The 17,114-nt window shown below is 35.8% G+C and overlaps 3 protein-coding genes across 9 annotated transcripts; 1 reads left to right on the plus strand and 2 right to left on the minus strand.

Annotated features, from left to right (window-relative positions):
* Positions 1 to 300: 300 nt before the first annotated feature.
* Positions 301 to 3,742, minus strand: LOC110736840 (GDSL esterase/lipase At5g03980-like). The gene is made up of 4 exons (XM_021917165.1): positions 1,563 to 3,742; positions 1,166 to 1,314; positions 782 to 1,046; positions 301 to 688 (listed from the first exon to the last, which is right to left on the minus strand). The coding sequence occupies exons 1-4, from the start codon at positions 1,600 to 1,602 to the stop codon at positions 468 to 470; spliced, it is 675 nt and encodes a 224-aa protein (XP_021772857.1). The 5' UTR covers positions 1,603 to 3,742; the 3' UTR covers positions 301 to 467.
* A 107-nt stretch (positions 3,743 to 3,849) lies between these two features.
* On the minus strand, positions 3,850 to 6,610 carry LOC110736842. Its single transcript, XM_021917166.1, has 3 exons — positions 6,343 to 6,610; positions 6,164 to 6,254; positions 3,850 to 4,212 (listed from the first exon to the last, which is right to left on the minus strand). Exons 1-3 carry the CDS (start codon positions 6,413 to 6,415, stop codon positions 4,077 to 4,079), a joined length of 300 nt encoding a protein of 99 aa, XP_021772858.1. The 5' UTR covers positions 6,416 to 6,610; the 3' UTR covers positions 3,850 to 4,076.
* A 2,924-nt stretch (positions 6,611 to 9,534) lies between these two features.
* Positions 9,535 to 16,787, plus strand: LOC110736843 (serine/arginine-rich-splicing factor SR34-like). Of its 7 annotated transcripts, none has more exons than XR_002514284.1 (14): positions 9,535 to 9,678; positions 10,502 to 10,630; positions 11,521 to 11,586; positions 11,711 to 11,785; positions 11,882 to 11,987; positions 12,073 to 12,119; positions 12,285 to 12,348; positions 13,383 to 13,432; positions 13,527 to 13,583; positions 13,682 to 13,788; positions 13,871 to 13,960; positions 15,126 to 15,174; positions 15,534 to 16,323; positions 16,419 to 16,787. XR_002514284.1 is itself a non-coding variant. In XM_021917170.1 (13 exons), exons 2-12 carry the CDS (start codon positions 10,544 to 10,546, stop codon positions 15,145 to 15,147), a joined length of 771 nt encoding a protein of 256 aa, XP_021772862.1. In that variant the 5' UTR covers positions 9,536 to 9,678; positions 10,502 to 10,543; the 3' UTR covers positions 15,148 to 15,174; positions 16,251 to 16,323. The 7 variants fall into 7 exon arrangements, 3 of the variants coding, with proteins under 3 accessions (XP_021772862.1, XP_021772859.1, XP_021772860.1); XR_002514282.1 differs by lacking the exon at positions 15,126 to 15,174 and having other exon boundaries at positions 15,555 to 16,027; positions 16,251 to 16,323; XR_002514283.1 differs by having other exon boundaries at positions 9,537 to 9,678; positions 15,555 to 16,323.
* The last annotated feature ends 327 nt before the right edge of the window (positions 16,788 to 17,114 follow it).

Here is a 17,114-nt window from a genome sequence, read left to right on the forward strand (position 1 = left end):
GAATTATTGATTTATACTAGTATGAAGAGCTTGCAAGCATGCACGACTCTGTTTAAGATGCATAACTGACGGACCAAATTAAGCACTCATGCAACTTACATTTTACAGGAAAAGAATTTGATGCGTATGTATGTGCAACTCACATTTATAACTGTGACATGCTTAAAATGTATGACACGAGTCCATGTAGATTGTTTGGGAATTTAGGGACTTATAGAGCGCAATGGCGCATGCATATTGAAAATCTTGAGGACTAATAGGCAAGTTTCAAGTTTTTTTGATAGATATAAACTCGGAGTTCTTACTTCTACACATATGAGCATGACTTTATATCTACTGAACTGGTCCGATTCAGGGTAGTACATCATCAGATCAATGTATAGACAATGACATTCATAGACACTTGCAATGCAAATCAAAATCATGGAATACTTCCATAACAGTCAAAAAAGAATGTATATAAATTGTCAAGATGAGTTAATTAAGGGAGAGATTGTACTTTGAAAGAACCATCTCGCCAAGATCCTATATGCTTTTTGAGTCAGATTAAAACCATCCCAAATTACATAGCCATCAGGGTTAGCACATACTGGAACCCCTCGAGCTCCACACATTTTATTCGGATTAAAACTAAATCGCCCTCCTGCTCCACAACAAGCTTTCCGAAGATCAGATGTGCCATTGAATCCTGAAGGAGATCAAGAAGCAATTTTGTTTCAATTATATGGCGAAAAACAAAATGTGCAAGCCTTTTAAATGTACAGAAACTCAATACACTTACCAACACGAGGAGCATTCTGCAAAAGCCGATTAAAAGCATTGTAGTAATCACCGTAGAAGATGGTAATATTCTTATAATCTTGCTTCAGCAATTGAAGTCTCTTTTTTAGCTCATCGTTGTGATAGAGTGACAAGTTGTTTAACAGACGCTGTTTTCTGTATGCTGCAGAGTTTTTGGCTTGACATGCTGTGATATAGGCAGGAAAATGCCCGAAAGAAAAGGTCCCCGGGACAATTATCTTGGTAGCACCATTTTGGATGACCCTCTTAACAACATTAACAACATAATACAAAATTAATACTTTGAAAGAGCACAATTACACCAACCTTAAGAATAGATGAAAGTGAGATGCTATAATTATAATTCAGTGTTTGGAGAACATACTCTGACGCCTTCAATAATCGCTTGGACAACATCAAAAACCATGCTATTGACATCCTCAATCGTCTTCCCTTGTGACAATGCATAGTAATAATCGTTGCTTCCTATTTCCCCAACAATAAATAGGGAATTCTTGAGTTTATCTGCACAGTCTGTTGAACAATTTCAATTAGATCATAAACATTAGATGCCAAGTCAAGTGTGTATGACAAGGGCACCATAAGAAAATAAACTGTACGTTCAACAAGTTTAGATAAGGATCAAAAAGTTTGTAAATGGCTACCAAGTTCAATTCATACCTAAAAAAAGTTCAAACAAGGGGTTTTAAGGTGAAAAGACCGAAACCTATTTGTATATTAGCTAGAATAGGCGAATTTGCAACGCAAATGACTGTGTTTACCTTGGTCATTATAGCAAATGGAATTGAAGTGTGACCACATCCAATCAAGCTGTACACTGAGAGAACTATTTGTGACAGGATTTACTATGTTTTTATCTGCAAGAGACTCTGTTGGCAATGCTGTGGCACCAGCAACCGCAAAATTTACTCCATGAGTGAAAACTGCATCCCTGCTTAAGTATGGATTCAAGTGCGGAATATCCAACGCCTTTGCTAATTAATCAGTCACCAAAAGAAGTGGAATTTAAGAAAATTAAAATATAAAACAAAAAAACGGTAGTACATTACATTCAAAAGTAAAGTTGTTATGTAAAAGCTAAATCTTGATAGAACATGATGTAAAAATTGAATTGATCAAACGTTTCCATATTATCGTATCGAATCTAACTTACTGAAAATGAGAGATTTCAGGGAAATACTTAAGCCATGACTCTTGCATTCAGGAAAAGGAAATCCTAATTGAGAATTATAGTTCAGCACAAACAAAAACCAATTACATGTGACTACATAGACTAACCAATTACATGTGACAGCTTTAACTAAAAATCTAAACAATTTTGATAATGTCAAGGGGAAAAAAAATATTATTAGTGATAAACTTTATAAAGTTTAGCAAAGTAAGAATGTTGCATTGACACATGATATTAATGATTCGAAACAGAAGCACATGCTTGTTGCTGCCCCAACATGAAGTTTCACCACTCACAAGCAACGAATCAATGAAAGAAATTAAGAGATTAAAGATGCATAACAGCATAAATGAAATCCAGAAAACAATGAAGAATTGTCAAAAATTACCCAAGAAATCAATCATTAGCAGCCCGTTTGAGCATCTACCAGTGGGATGCTTAAAGAAAGATTCACCATAAGGAAGCCGAGCAAAGGCTGAGGCAACTCCGTCTGGACTCTCAATGATTAAGTTTCCGGTATCAGATAAGGAATCGCCAAGCTGATAAATCGATGTGAGTTTGCTACCTCCTGTCCTGGCTGCAGGAAGATGTCCAATACCTCTAGCAGGGCATGGCAGAAGGAAGAGAAAGCTCAAATATAAGAAACACATTGTAAGATTGTAAGAAATGATTTGAGATTCATAAGAGGATAGTAACACCTAACACTCATACTCTGATAGTCTTGTAGTTTCTGGTGAAGATATTAATAGCAAAGAAAAGAGATGGAAAAGAACAGAAATGTAACAGAACTTATGTAAAGAAGATGGTAATTCCAGTTAGATCACATTACTAGGGGGTTAAAAAAAGTGGTTACAATAATTCCCACAGAATGTTTTATTTTTGTGTAACACACTTTTAGCAGAAATTATGCTTAGATAATCTGTTATAATAATTAATTACATATCTGTTGCTCATAATGTAAGATCTGAAACAAACTAATATTGATATTGTTATTAGTAATAGAAGAGATTTTAGAAAGGAATAACTGCAGTCAAAAAATGCAGAGATCTCATGCACAGGCAAGCAGCTTTAACAGTTCAGATCACATGATAAGTTAGCTTTTCCTTTTCTTTTTTTTTTCTCTCTCTCTCTGAACACAAGTGTGATACTGAAGGTGTTTCAATAATGAGCAGATAAATTAAGAGTTTAGAGGTGTAGAACATGAGGATTTGTTATGGTCGAGTTGTTGTGCCAGTTCTTACTTTTAATTATAAGTCTTGATTGTGCCAACCCCAGGCCACCAGCACACCATGCACATGAGGCCTCGTGCTAGGCCATGTCACCCCCAGACCCTTCCATGCTTAGTAATCACAAGGCCTTGTACCAGGCCATGTCACCCCCAGACCCAGCCATGCCTAGTAATCATGAGGCCTTGTACCAGGTCATGTCATCCCCAGGCCCTGCCTTGCCTAGAAATCACGAGGCCTCGTGCCAGGCCATGTCACCCTTAGGCTCTGCCTTGCCTAGTAATCACTCTCTCTTCTAAGACCAAACTGTATGGCTTTCCCTTTCTTATTGTTGCACGTTAATTATACTCCCCTCCTACCATGAGCAAGTACTTTGCCACTTCCCTCACAAGGAAAATCCCCATCCTACCATGAGTGCCTTCCATCCCCTATTCTTTATCATTTTTGTTCAATGAGAAAAAAGCCAACCACAGGGTATGTCTAACTTTATACGCCCCAAAAGGCAATGCAAAAAAAAGCCTCAAACAGATAAGTAAAGGCAGTGTATCCATCACGTATGTTGGTTAAATTGCAGCTGTGGATACACATACACAACAGTGAGAACACACAAAGCACATTCATTCTCAGGAATCCAGAAAAACAGTGTAGAAATTCAACTTTCACCAAAATTGGATTATTTTCATTATCAATTGTATGTTACAGAGCTTGGTTACCAAATTCCAGAATTGTATATACTCTGTAAAAGTATAGCTTGGGAGAAGAAAGAAAATAACAACAAAAACATCCTACAAGTACACAAAGGGAGAAATCAGCACCCCATATGTACAATTCTTAGAAAATTTTTGATCTGTTTGAAGGTCACATAAGATAAAATCCACTTAATTCTTGTGTGAATTATCTAAAGGAACAAGATTCCCATACTGAGCTTCCTTATCTTGTGAGCTTTTATGGTCATAATATTCAACTACTGCAGCTCCAGCTAAGGCAGCCAATGTAAAGGCCTGAGCGTGCAACCTGCATTAGAATCATGACATAGTCAGCAGGTATGTACATCAAGTAAATACTTTAATCATGAAGCAAAGGTAGAATATATATACATGGATACTAATATATCTTAATTTTCGTCTTGTAGCATAATAGGCATCTTAGTATCCATGTAAATGTAACAAGATGAAGTTAGGAGCTTTTTAAAGTTATACTTACTGCAACATAAGGTACTCAACTCATTACTAATGTCAAGCTTTCTATACTTTCAAATTGAAACATACAAATGACTTATTGACATTGTCAATTTCTAGAAACATCTCCAAAACAGTTTCTACATATTAATTTTAGCCTAGAACAAAAGCAATACCCAGTAGAACCAACTCCTATCCTCCAGTTAACATACTTTAACAAATCAAGAAAAAAAATAAAAATTCATCACAAACAATACGAGGGCAGCCTTATAAATGAGCTCATTTCCTAATCAGTAACAAATTGGTCTAAGAAACCTTGCAATGTCAGTAAAAAAATGTCAGAGCAATAGCCTACATAAGAATCTTCGTGAACGACTGCAGCATATGATTGAAGTCAAGAGAGTAAGTAATTGAAAATCTCGGCTCCATGATTTAAGTCAGTCCAACAAATGTATTCTCAACGTCATCGGAAGCAATATAAGAAACTAATTGTAAAAGGCAAGCTGGATGGTGCCAGTACCCCAGACTCCATATAAAAGCAATATTCAAGTTTGTAGTACCAACACTTCAAAAATTATTTCATGGCTCTTATCCTATATATTCATAATTTAAGAGGCTACTAGGACAAGTAAGGTAACTCTCAGAGTATAAAAAGTGATCAAAAGTCATAAACTTCAACAGTGCTAGAACATGCATTCATAGTAGCTATGTAGCATAATTCTCAACTCTTCACCAAAAACCAATCATCTCCATATATGAAGCTTTAGGACAACTGATACTTGTATCGCATGTACCAAACATGACATTTCCAAATGCTATATATCTCCGACTATCAACAAAGGTGATACCAACAAATCCGATAAAAGATAATCAACTCTGTCATGTCTAGGCAAACAAACTAAGGGAAAATCGCATGCTTTGCTTTGGGCATGTAAGACGGAGACCCGAGGGTGCACCACTACGAAGAGTGGAAGAATGGAACCATGGAGAGGTTAAATGAGGGAGAGGGAAACCGAAAATGACTTGGTTGGAAGGAGTTATGAAGGACATGAAGTATATGGATTTACATGAGGATGAGGCATCGGATCGTAAGTGATGGAGGAGGAAGACTTTTGTTGATGACTACACAGAATAATCAAATTTCGTTCATGTAGCCAACCGTACTTAGGGGATTAAGGCTTTGATTGATTAAACTATGTCATTTCCATCACTCTTCCTCGGATATAAATTTCTCTACAAAACTCAACCTCTAAAACTTCTTTGACCTTCGGTACTTCATAGACCAAAACAGCGAAACACGGGAGGGCTCCCATCAAAGTACACTACCCCTTGGGCATAATCTCAATGATCATTTCATAAAACCAATACATTCAAATAAAGAAAAATGCACTAGGAGTCTAGGAGCAACTGAATTCATAAATTTCAGTGGCCATATATACTCTCCAAGTGAAATTTATGCATCCCCTAAGCTAAATTTTCAACATTAAAGCATACCCCCCCCCCCCCCTTATTTGAATCCAAAATTTCAAAACTAATACCCTAGTTCTGAAATTGTTCTACAAAGGTAAGGCTAATTCAATTCAGAAACATAACACCTTCCAACTTCTTTTTTTATTATATATAATCACAACATAAACCCTTTGCATGCATCTTAATGAAGAAATTAAAGAAGATAAACACAAAAATTAATGATTATTAAACCACAATTAACCAAAACCATGTCTCATAATTTATAATAAACACATAAACAACCCCAAATCAAAGAATAAACAAATCAAGAAATTAACCTAGCGTGGATGATCCTAACACTGGTTTTCATTTGAGGGCGAGACCAATTGTACGCGATAGATCCTGTAATTCCACTCAACCATAAACACCCTGCAAAACCAAAACCATAAATTCTATTCACAATAAAAAATAAAAAATAAGGTGAAATTAATCAAATTAGGGGATTTGAAGAAATTACCGACGGTACGAAGCTTGTGTTGAACAACCCAAGACCTAACAGATTCCATGGTGGTTTTGGATTCTTCCGCCATTGATAAAGATCAAGAAATCAGAATTGATAAAAGAAAGAGAGATAATAATTGAGGAATATTGAGAAAGCGGTGAGATATTAAGGAGAGAGATATATAGAGGTAGGGCGGGAATTGGGTGGGGGGAGGGGAGAGAGAGAGAGAGAGGAAGTTGCAGGCAAATGAAAGTGTACAAGTTTGATACTGCCTACCCGAAATTCCTGTTTTCAAACCCGTTGGCGGATTTCGGGACACCAAATTTGTTTCCGTGGTCAATACACGGCTTTTTCCTTTCTAGTGCTCGCAATTAGAGGTGTTAAATCGGATGTTCAGGTCAAGTTCGGTGAAATTGAGTGATTTTTTTTAGAAAAAAATTGAGTCATATTAAATTATTGTGTTTAAATAGGTTAGTATTAAATTTTATTTTATTTTTTTTTCGAATCAGATCAATTACGTAGATTTTTGACACCTTTGCTCCTAAAAGTCCTAATATTTATAACAACCAACCATGAATGGAGTAAATTAGAGTAGATACGTGTATGATGTATGAGATATGTCTTGGAATCCAAACCAAGTTGTCTCATGTGGAAGGAAAGTGATGTTTTAGATACAAAACAAGAAGGGATTGTAAGAATAATATATGGAGTAATTCAAAAAAAAAAAAAAAAAAGAGTGCAATGTCATGGCTAATTATCTTTTGAAATAGTTGTCTGTAAGCGGTAGATATAATATCAAGTTTAGAGATGACACTTAGTTATAACATGACACGATCCAACATGAAAAAAAAAAAAAAAAGACACAACATGGGCAAGAGGTTGGCCTGACACATGTTATTTTGCATGTTGATCTAAAGGATGCTAAAGATATGTTAGATTTGCCTTGGTCATGCACAACATGGAAGAAAATGGGCTTAAAATATGTGTGGGTCACCCTTTTGAAAATTTCAACACAGCATGTAGCGAGTGGATTAAGTCTAGCCATGGCAAACACATGCATGGCACAACCCACCACAATCATCTTTAAACTTTGATCAAACCTATATATACCTACAATAAATTCAAATAAGGCACAAAAGGGAAGACTGGTTAATTCTGATTTTAATACTTTTAGCCTTATGTTATGTTATTCCCTCTATTCAATAATAATTGACACATTTGATATATTTTTTTTTTTCCAACTTTGACTATCAATATCATTAATATGTATTAGTGAAAATAATAAATCTTAATATGTCAATAATATACATTAACGTAAATACAACAACTTATTAACATTTTAATTTATATAATACTCCATGCGTTTCTTTTTGTTCTTCCTATTTGGAATTTTAACACTTTTCATAAGATGAGAGAATATTCTAAATTACTCATAATATATACAACATAACATGAGCAAGAGGTAGGCACGACACAAAACGAAAAAAATACAACGAGCATAACACAACACGCTACTATTCATGTTGAGTCCAATGATGCTAAAATAAGTTAGATTTGTCTTAGTCATGCTAGCACAATATAATGAAACGTGGGTTTGGGCTTTGTGTGTTAAATTGTGAATTACTTCTTACTCTTTTGAAATTTTCAGCACAACATGTAGTGAGTGGGTTAAGTCTAGCCAGGTCTCGCACATAACATAACCCACAATCATCTTTAATTAAGCCTATATCTATAATAATTTTAAATAAGGAATAAGAAGGAAGACACATTAAACATCAACAATCACAAAGTTATAATTACAATACCCTTAACCGTAGTGTTAATTTAATTCCCAAGGCTTAGTAGCCAAAATTTAGTGGCCGAAGCGGGCCGGGTACAACTTAAAGTTCACCCCCGCTCTATCCCTCATGACGGGTATATTTTTTATTTTTTATTTTTTTAATTTTTTTTTTTGAAACCTCCATCACCATCCTACCACCCGCCAAATTGGGATCCATCCTTACCCCTTGACATTCCTACTCTTAAATGTTCAATCTCTCATCCTCACTACCAAAAGACGGTTTTTATTTTTTTAGTTTTTTAGTTTTGAATTTGATGCTTTCCTTGTATCTTTTCCAAAAATCACCAAATAAGAAAGGAAAAATACACTTTAATAATCCCAACTATTGGCAATTTACTTCTAATAATCCCAACTAAGGTTTATTATCTAATAATCCCAACTACGGGGTCAGTTTGCCTCCAATGGTCCCAATGACCGGTAACCTGCTGAAAGGGTCATTTTTTTATTTTTTATTTTTATTTTTTTATTTTTATTTTTTTAAAGTCACGTGTCAGCATGTGATTGGTGTAATATTAAAAAAAATTAATAAACAAAAACAACTCCCAGCCACCCCCTCCCCTTCCCCGTGAAACCTTAAGCGAACCCCAGCCCACCGAGAACCGACCGGCCACCGCCCACCTCCCTACCCCCCGTAAAGGACCGGTCGTCCCTTCCCAACCCCAAAACTCACTGTCCAACCTTCTCAATCCCCGATTTTCCAACCGCGCGTTAAACCCCGTCAAGGGTTTCACTTCCTTTTGAAGCCTCACTCCGGCCGCACATTAGGTCCCGCTCGCCACCAAGGAATTCCGGCCAACAGCAGCAACCAACGGGATCGCAATTTGCTCTTTTCTTGTGCGTTGAGGCTAGCGTTGAAGAGAATTGCGAGGCTGGTTTAGTTGGTGGCTTCGGGGGTGGCTGTGTAGTTGTGTAGTGGCGCAGTGGTTTCGGGGGCTGGTACAGGTGCGGTGTGGCTGGCTGGGTGGTTTCGGGGGTCGAGGGTAGGTTAGATGGGGTGGCCAGCCGATTTCGGTGGTTAATGGGGGTGAACGTCTGGTTCCCGGTGTGTTAATGGGTGAGGTTAGGGTTTGGCGGTGGTTGTTGGTGGCTGAATTTTTTTGTTTTTTTAATGTTTTTATTTTTTTAAACTTTTTTAAAATTTTGGACCAATCACATGTTGACATGTGTCATGGTAACTTGTTACAACAGGTCGTTGACTTGGTGTTGACCGTTGGGACTATTGGAGGCAAACACATAAAATAGTTGAGTTATTAGATAATAAACCTTAGTTGGAATTATTAGAAATAAATAATAATTGAGTATATTAACATATATTTTTCAGCCACCAAACAAAGCACAACATAAAAGCAATCCCCTCCCAAGATACTGCCACGTGGATAAACAAAAAGATCAAACGTCTGGCGCACAATAAAACCGTAGGTAAAAAGCACCGAATCCAATCTCCACCTTTATAAAAACCCTATTTTCTCTCTCCTCTCTTAACTGCTTTCCAGAGACTTCTATATTTCACGGTAAGTTACATCTTCTTCTCGTTTTTTTCCGTTTTATTATTATTTTCTTCTGATTTTATTGTGCTATAAATAATCATCGAAAATTCAATTTAATTTATTATTCTTTGATTAATAAGTTGTTCAGTTAACTCTTTCATCGTACCAGTAGTTAAGTTCGGTAATTTCGCTTCTTCTTTCTTCTGGTGTTTTTGGCATTTTTTTTTAATATATCGATTTCTTAGCTGGGTAGATAAAAATTAGGTTTTGGATTATTATCGATTTGTGGTAATTGGAAATTTATTGTATTGTTAAATTCAATATAGGGATTTTGTTGTCAATTACCTTTTTTTTTTTTTTTTTTTTTTTTTTTTGCAATTTGATCGTACATCGACGTCTTGTTCAATTAAATTAACATTGAATTTTTGTTTTCTTTTGAGTTTTAATTTTCCGTATTTATTTTTATAAAAATTTCTAAGTTTTTATACTTCGTATTTCTTTTTTTTAAAAAAAAATTCGTAGTTAGCTCAATTTTGTGAATTTTCGTGATGTTTAACTGATTTTTTTTTAAACGCAATTGATTTAATTTTTTTTTTATTTAAAAATCGTAGTTAGCTCAATTCAATACTCTGTAGTTTGTGACACGAGCTCGAAATATTCTTTTAAAGAAAATGTTTTTAGTGTTTAACTTTTCAGATTAATTTTGCGAATTTGAATTCAATATCTTCATAGCTAATTTAATACTTGTATTTGAAAAATCTAAGAAGATTATATTAAATTTTTTATAAAAGGTATTGTTTGTCCCCTGTTGAAAATTTCTGATAGTTGGTTATATTTTGCTGTGCAGCTTTTGTCAAATTCTAATCTTGGTGAAGGGTTGAAGAAAAACATGACGAGACGAATTTACCGTACTATTTACGTTGGTAATCTCCCCGGTGATATTCGCGAGAAAGAAGTCGAGGATATCTTTTACAAGGTTGGTCTTTATATAAGTTTATGTGGCGACCCCATCTTGGAGATGAAAATTGTCCTTGAAATGAATTATTCATATTCTACAAATTTAAAAGTAATTATCCAGGGTTAAGTTTGTGTATGTAGAGATGAATGTTCTATATGTGCTATTGTTGATGTTGTCATGATATATTGATAACTACAGTAGTTATTTTGAGATTGTATTTCACATTTCACTAAATTGCGGAGGCTTTATTTATTCTAGCCTTTTGAGATTGACAGAATACTGTAGTAGCTGGTTAGGCATACCTATTTCTGGATTAGCCAATGCAGAAGAGATGAGAAATATTTAGGCTATTGGTTTGTCCATATGTGATATTGTGTTGTTGAACGATAGAAAAAAATATATTGATGATCAATCTTTTTAAACCAGCATGTGTGTTGTGTGCGAGAAATACACGGGCATTGATGGTCAATTCTGAAAAAATAAAAAATATCTGTGATGTAATAAGTCATTTACAATGGCTCGTGATGCTCTCGGTTAAAAGTGTCAATTAAGAATGGTTGAATGATGATCATTCTTGGGCCAAAAGAATATAGAGAAGAATTTAGGATCGTGTTTCTCGCTCATGAAAAAATTTACGTAGGAAACAAATATATAGCCTGTATGTGGATTTTTATGTTTTATTTTAAATAAGTAAATAATAATAAATTTGTGTTATTGTGTGTGTGTTTTGGGGGTTTATTATTCTGTTTTAAACCAGTGTTGGTAGCATTCAAACGAATATGTTAGTATGGCCCAACCCAGGAACTAGAATTTACTTTAGTGGCTCTTGATCAAAGATGTATAAAATGTAATTATGGTAGCTAAGTAAATCAAGCGACTACTCACTATTTGTTTACGCTCTGATGCAGTATGGCCCAATCGTCGACATTGATCTGAAGATTCCACCACGGCCTCCTGGTTATGCATTTGTTGAGGTGAGATCAATTTCGATGGGGAGAGAATGAGCTGGGATTAGATGGGTGATTTATGTTATGAACTTGTAGTTTCTTTCCCTTATTTCTCAGTTTGTTCATTTTTTTTGTTATATGTTCTTTATAGTTTGAAGATGAACGAGATGCTGAAGATGCTGTGTATGGTCGGAATGGTTATGATTTTGATGGGCATCGTTTGCGGGTTAGTATGCTTGGGACCTATTTTGCTGCCCGTCTATCTGAGCTTCTGTTTTTGTCTGTTTTTGCAACAATTACAATGGTGTTCTTAACTCTTTAGGTGGAATTTGCTCATGGTGGTCGAGGATCCCTATCATCTGACCGTCACAGCAGTTATGGAGGCAGCAGTTATAGAGGTGGAGCACCCAAGCACACTGACTATAGAGGTTAGTCTTGCACTCTTGCTTCTCAAGTGACATCTTTTTGGTTATTTTACAGCTCTAAGAAATTCTTATGTTGGTGTCTGTGCAGTCATGGTCACTGGACTGCCATCATCTGCTTCTTGGCAAGACCTTAAGGTGAGTGATAACAGTTTTTAAGCTAGATAGGATTAAGGAATCATTGTGCTGTGCAGTTGTGTCTCGTGCATGATTGTTATGTTAAATGTTCCCCTTCCCATTGTATATCCACTGTCTATTGTTCATGCTTTTTTCTGATCTACTTATTTATTTCTTCATTATTAGGATCACATGCGACGAGCCGGGGATGTTTGTTTTTCAGATGTATTCAAGGATCGTCGTTATGGTGGTTAGTTGGTGCACTTGATGCCTTTAATTTCTGCTTTTTAAGTGCTTCTTGCATCCGTGTCTGTGATTGCTTGCTCAATGTGGTTTGGTGATGTGGGTGCTTTAAGGTGGAATTATGCTTTGCTGCCGTGCATCTTATGTTGAATATATTGTAATGATATAAGCTGTCCCAGCAACATTTCAGAGAGGAATAGTTATGATAAAGAGACAGATCAAAGCAAAGGAGAGAATAACTTTTATTATTATGTACGGTGTATTGATTTATCCTGCAGAAGTGTGTACTGATAATCATTCGAGAGGCCTTGATCTCTTCTTGTAATGATACTGAAAACAGTTTTCTGGATACAGTCATAATCCATAGTGCCCTTAGGTGCCACACTTGGAGAGTTGGAGTACTTCAGCATGATTGGGAGACCCTAGGGTGGATCATTACAATGTATTCACTCAACTTTATGAAGATGAAATATGTAAGGATTGGATATTATCTGGTTCACTGGGTGACAAAAATGGAAGAATAGTTGGACTATTAACTTAATCCTTTTGCTTTAATTCTAGACAGAAACCGTCTTATTGCTTTAATTCTAGACAGAACCTGTGACATCTGGTCTTATATTTATTTGTTGACTAAATACTCTCCTTTCTGTTTAACTTATATATTTCCTTAAGCTTTTTACACCCTCTTGTTTTAGACAATTTCTATGTCTTATCTGGAATCCGTCACAGTATTCACTATTTTCTATGGGATATTATTTATCTTTCTACCTAAAAAAGCCAATGGTCCTTTTTGCAAGCCTGCATGTGATAGATGCTGATGTGTATGTACTACGTATTAAAGTTGAAGGACGAGTATTATCTTGCTGCATTAATTTGAACTTCGCTCATTTTGTGTCATAGTTTGGATTATTGTGAGCTCAACTGTCCAGAAAAAATATGTTTAGGTCTTTTGGGTTCATCTGTAAAAGTTGGGATGTTTTGTGCATTGCATGCTTATATCTGTATATAATACCCTTCATCTGATTGACTATTTTTTTGCAGGCATGACTGGAGTTGTTGAATATGCAAGTTATGATGATATGAAGCGTGCTGTAAGTTAGTTTGGCTCTGTATGTTGTTAAGAGACAGTTTTTGCTTTCTATGTCCCTTTCCTTGGGGTTTAATTCGGCATTACTTGTCATGCAGGTCAGGAAGCTGGATGATTCTGAGTTTCGTAATGCATTCTCTCGTGCTTATATTCGAGTATGTCTTACTTAGAACTGATTCTTGAAATATGTGTATTTGTTTGAATTTTTTTTCTTTTTTTTCTTTTCTTTTCCTAATCTATTTTTTGCCTGTAGGTGAAAGAGTACTCTAGGAGTCTGAGTCCAGATGATAGGTCGAGAAGTAGAAGCTACAGCCGTGGCCGTAGTTATAGCCGAAGCAGAAGCCGAAGCCGCAGCTACAGGTGCTGTTATTTGTTTTAAGTTGGAAATTGTTGTGAAGTTCCACGATATGATAGCATGTTTATGTGGTTTACTCTGATGCAGCATTTCTCCAAGAAGACGAAGTTCACGACGTTCTTATTCCAGATCTCTTTCAAGGTCTCCCTCGAGATCCCCTTCTCATTCTCGTTCTAGGTATGTTGTTGCTCTTGTAACTTGTGCTTATTAATCACCTTAAGACATTTTCTAGTATCAATTACTTGCCTGTTTAAGGGTTAATTAGATGGCTATTGGTGTTTCATTATATTTCAAGAAACTGCCTAGCTTATACCAATGACATAGCTAGTTGGTTTATGTTTAGCTTCTATTGATGGGCCAGATTCTGGTGACAGGCAATATTCTACTGATTATCCCTGCTTAATCTTAATTGAAAGATAATTAGGTTACATGTGTAGCTTCTAGTGTTGAGCCAGGATTATGTAATTGGTAAGATTATGTTGCACTAAATTTCCCTGATTTAACCTTTGTTAAACAATGCGCTGTTTGATTATCCTGATTATCCTTTTGGCTGGTATAAGAGGGAAACATTATGATGTACTCCACTTCGGAGTATAACAGCCTATTAACAGGAGGTCTTCTTTCTTGGTAATAGCAAGTCTAGTACCAACCATAGTGTGAATTCTTGTGGTTTATTAATGGGCAAGCATCTCTATGGGAAATAATTTGAGGTTATCTTGGTATCAGCCAGTTACAGATAATGGCATAAAATAGACTGGATCAGCATACAAGAGTATGTATCTTTCATATTACTAGTGTTGGGTGCTGCAAGACTGGATCATCTACAAATATGTGGATCATTCTTTTTGACTCTCTAGATTATTGGGAAGGCCATCAAGCATTCAGCAAATGTTGGGTTGTTGTTACAAGTTGTAACCTCTTCCCCCTCTAAATTTTCTATTTGTGCTTACATTTTTGTTGTTTATTTTGTTATCGAGTGCACATTTGCTTTCTTTTCTTGGGTCTACGAGTGTTCTTTGTCTTGGGTGATGCCAGAATGGAGTATGGAATAGTATGTAGTTTAGGTTTCTTGGGACCAAGAGAAATGATCTTCTTTTTCATTGTCTCTTTATGTTCCATCTGTTTTAATCATTTAACATCTGCACGGTATTGGTTATTTGGTTTGCTGCCTATCAGATGCATTTATGTGCAGTCGGGTGTCATATATGTAGGCTATTGACCTGTTTTGGGTGGCAATGTGTGCTTTTTATGTTAGCATTGTTTGCATTTTTTCTGTCAATGAAATTGAAAAGTAAAGGATGGTGCCAAATTTCATTTTGATTTATTACTTAAATTTTTGTAGTTGGAGCGATGGACTGTGGTGAGTAAAAAGGAGATTTGGATACATGCAGGTAGTTTGTCTCGTACATGCCATATGATGTGATGAATTTGTTAGAGGACATGGCATTCTAGTTCTCTACCATGTCTAGTGACATTATGCTTTTTATTTTTAGATCTGATGAATTTGGAACCGTATTTTTGTTACTAATCTTACTATGCCTTGTTTTCAAGTTATGTAGAGTTTTGTCCAGTAAATAAATACGCATTTTCTAGGGATAAGTTGAAACTAAAGATGGAACATTTAAAAATGATCATGTAGATAAGACAGACAGATTTTCCAAATTAAACCTGCCTCTTGATGGATTTTTAGGACACGGTCGTATTTGAAACATATGAGATGTTGCCGAATTGTTTTAATGAGTTTATGAAGCTTGTCTTCTTTGTTTCGTAGATCCAGCTCTTTGCGGCAGTCTGGGGATTGGACATAGGGGCTTGGATCTATTTGCACATCAAACCTTGCTCATTTCCATCCAGGCTGGCGTCGTTTTATATTTGTTGGATGTGTTCACTATTGGGAATTATGATTGTTGGATAAATTATAAAGGTATTATGCTTGGTGGAGGTTGTGGATGTGAGCTGGCGGAATCTTTGGTTCTATAAGAAAGAACGGGATTCTCATGAGTGTTCTAGTGTCTTGGAACACAGAGCATTTGTAGCCCAATTGCATAAGCATGAGAGTTGGTAGGACTCGTGGTAAAGGATATTGGTAGATACAATGTTCTATGCAATTTAAGTGCGAAATATGGTTTTGGGCCTTCTTTGCTACTCTCATTGGTGAACATGATATTCCACACCGGTCTGACTGGATGGTAAGGTTGGAATTTCTTGCTGTAGTCCAAAATGGCTCTCTGACTGGATTGTAAGGTTGGAATTTCTTGCTCTAGTCCAAAATGGTTCTCTTTCCACTTCCCCTTACTGGTGTAAATTTTTCTGTATAGTTTTGAGTAACGGCAAACCAAGGTCCAAAATCACCCTGTTGAATTCTTGTTAAAATCATGACTAATTGCTGAAGCTGTCAAATTTATGACAAATTGCTGAAGCTGTCAAATTCATTTAGACTGACATTTTACCAATTCTCACTTTGCAGATCTTTATCAAGGTCCAAATCTCCAGTTCGTCGTTCTGTTAGCAGAAGTGTCAGTCGATCACGTTCACCAGCTGTATGATTTCTTCTGTTATGTTCTGTAAATTATACTCTTTTTCCAACTGCTTTGTAATCTACAAATTCGTTAACATGCAATGTTGTGTATTGCAGGCAAGATCTGATAGGAGTCGTTCTGTTGAGTCTGAGGAGCGTTGCTGAATCGAGAAGAGTGTAACGTTAAAGAGCTGTGCTGTAGCATATACTTGGGAGTAGAATTGTTAGATTAAGCTGATAATGTACACTCTTACTGTCTTACTATATTGGGACTAGGGTGCGAGAAGTTTACTCATTAGATCAGATTTAGTGAATTTCTCATCAGGGTACCTGAACTTGCTGTTGCAGATTTTTAGTTTTCTATTAAGCAATTGACTAATTTGGTTGACTTTAGTTGGTCAATAAATGATCTAATAATCGTGGTTGTAAGATTCTTATGTGCACTGTTGCTTTTATAAATGTTTGGTAAAAGCTTAAGCTAGTCAAGCTACTATAGTTTAACAAAAGTACAAATGGTTTGTGAAACCCGTTGGCTAAATAAACCCAATTAAATTTATGCTAAAATCCTTGTAATTGTACGGAGTATAAAGGGCTGAATACCCTTCTTGTGCGTCCGTGACTTATCGAAGAATTAAACCCTGAATTGTAGAGACGGAAGAATATGTAGAGGCTAGAGAATTCGACTTTTCCAAGGTAATCTCACTTTCTAATAATTACTGGAGCTTCATATTATATGTAACAATTGAATTTTTTATATCTCAAAAAAAAAAATAAATAAATAAATAAAATAATAATAATAATAATAATAATAAT

Source organism: Chenopodium quinoa, unplaced genomic scaffold, assembly GCF_001683475.1.
Source record: "Chenopodium quinoa cultivar QQ74 unplaced genomic scaffold, ASM168347v1, whole genome shotgun sequence".
In the NCBI taxonomy this organism is placed as follows: Eukaryota; Viridiplantae; Streptophyta; class Magnoliopsida; order Caryophyllales; family Amaranthaceae; genus Chenopodium; species Chenopodium quinoa.

Coding starts and splice junctions, on each gene's coding strand:
- LOC110736843 (XM_021917167.1), top strand. CDS start 10,544: ATGACGAGACGAATTTACCGTACTATTTACGTTGGTAATCTCCCCGGT. Junction 12,349..13,382: donor CAAGGATCGTCGTTATGGTG/GTTAGTTGGTGC, acceptor ATTTTTTTGCAG/GCATGACTGGAGTTGTTGAA. Junction 13,433..13,526: donor ATGATGATATGAAGCGTGCT/GTAAGTTAGTTT, acceptor CTTGTCATGCAG/GTCAGGAAGCTGGATGATTC.
- LOC110736842 (XM_021917166.1), bottom strand. CDS start 6,415: ATGGCGGAAGAATCCAAAACCACCATGGAATCTGTTAGGTCTTGGGTT. Junction 6,255..6,342: donor ACACAAGCTTCGTACCGTCG/GTAATTTCTTCA, acceptor TTGGTTTTGCAG/GGTGTTTATGGTTGAGTGGA. Junction 4,213..6,163: donor GTTAGGATCATCCACGCTAG/GTTAATTTCTTG, acceptor ATTCTAATGCAG/GTTGCACGCTCAGGCCTTTA.
- LOC110736840 (XM_021917165.1), bottom strand. CDS start 1,602: ATGTGGTCACACTTCAATTCCATTTGCTATAATGACCAAG. Junction 1,047..1,165: donor CGATTATTGAAGGCGTCAGA/GTATGTTCTCCA, acceptor AATGTTGTTAAG/AGGGTCATCCAAAATGGTGC. Junction 689..781: donor GCAGAATGCTCCTCGTGTTG/GTAAGTGTATTG, acceptor GATCTCCTTCAG/GATTCAATGGCACATCTGAT.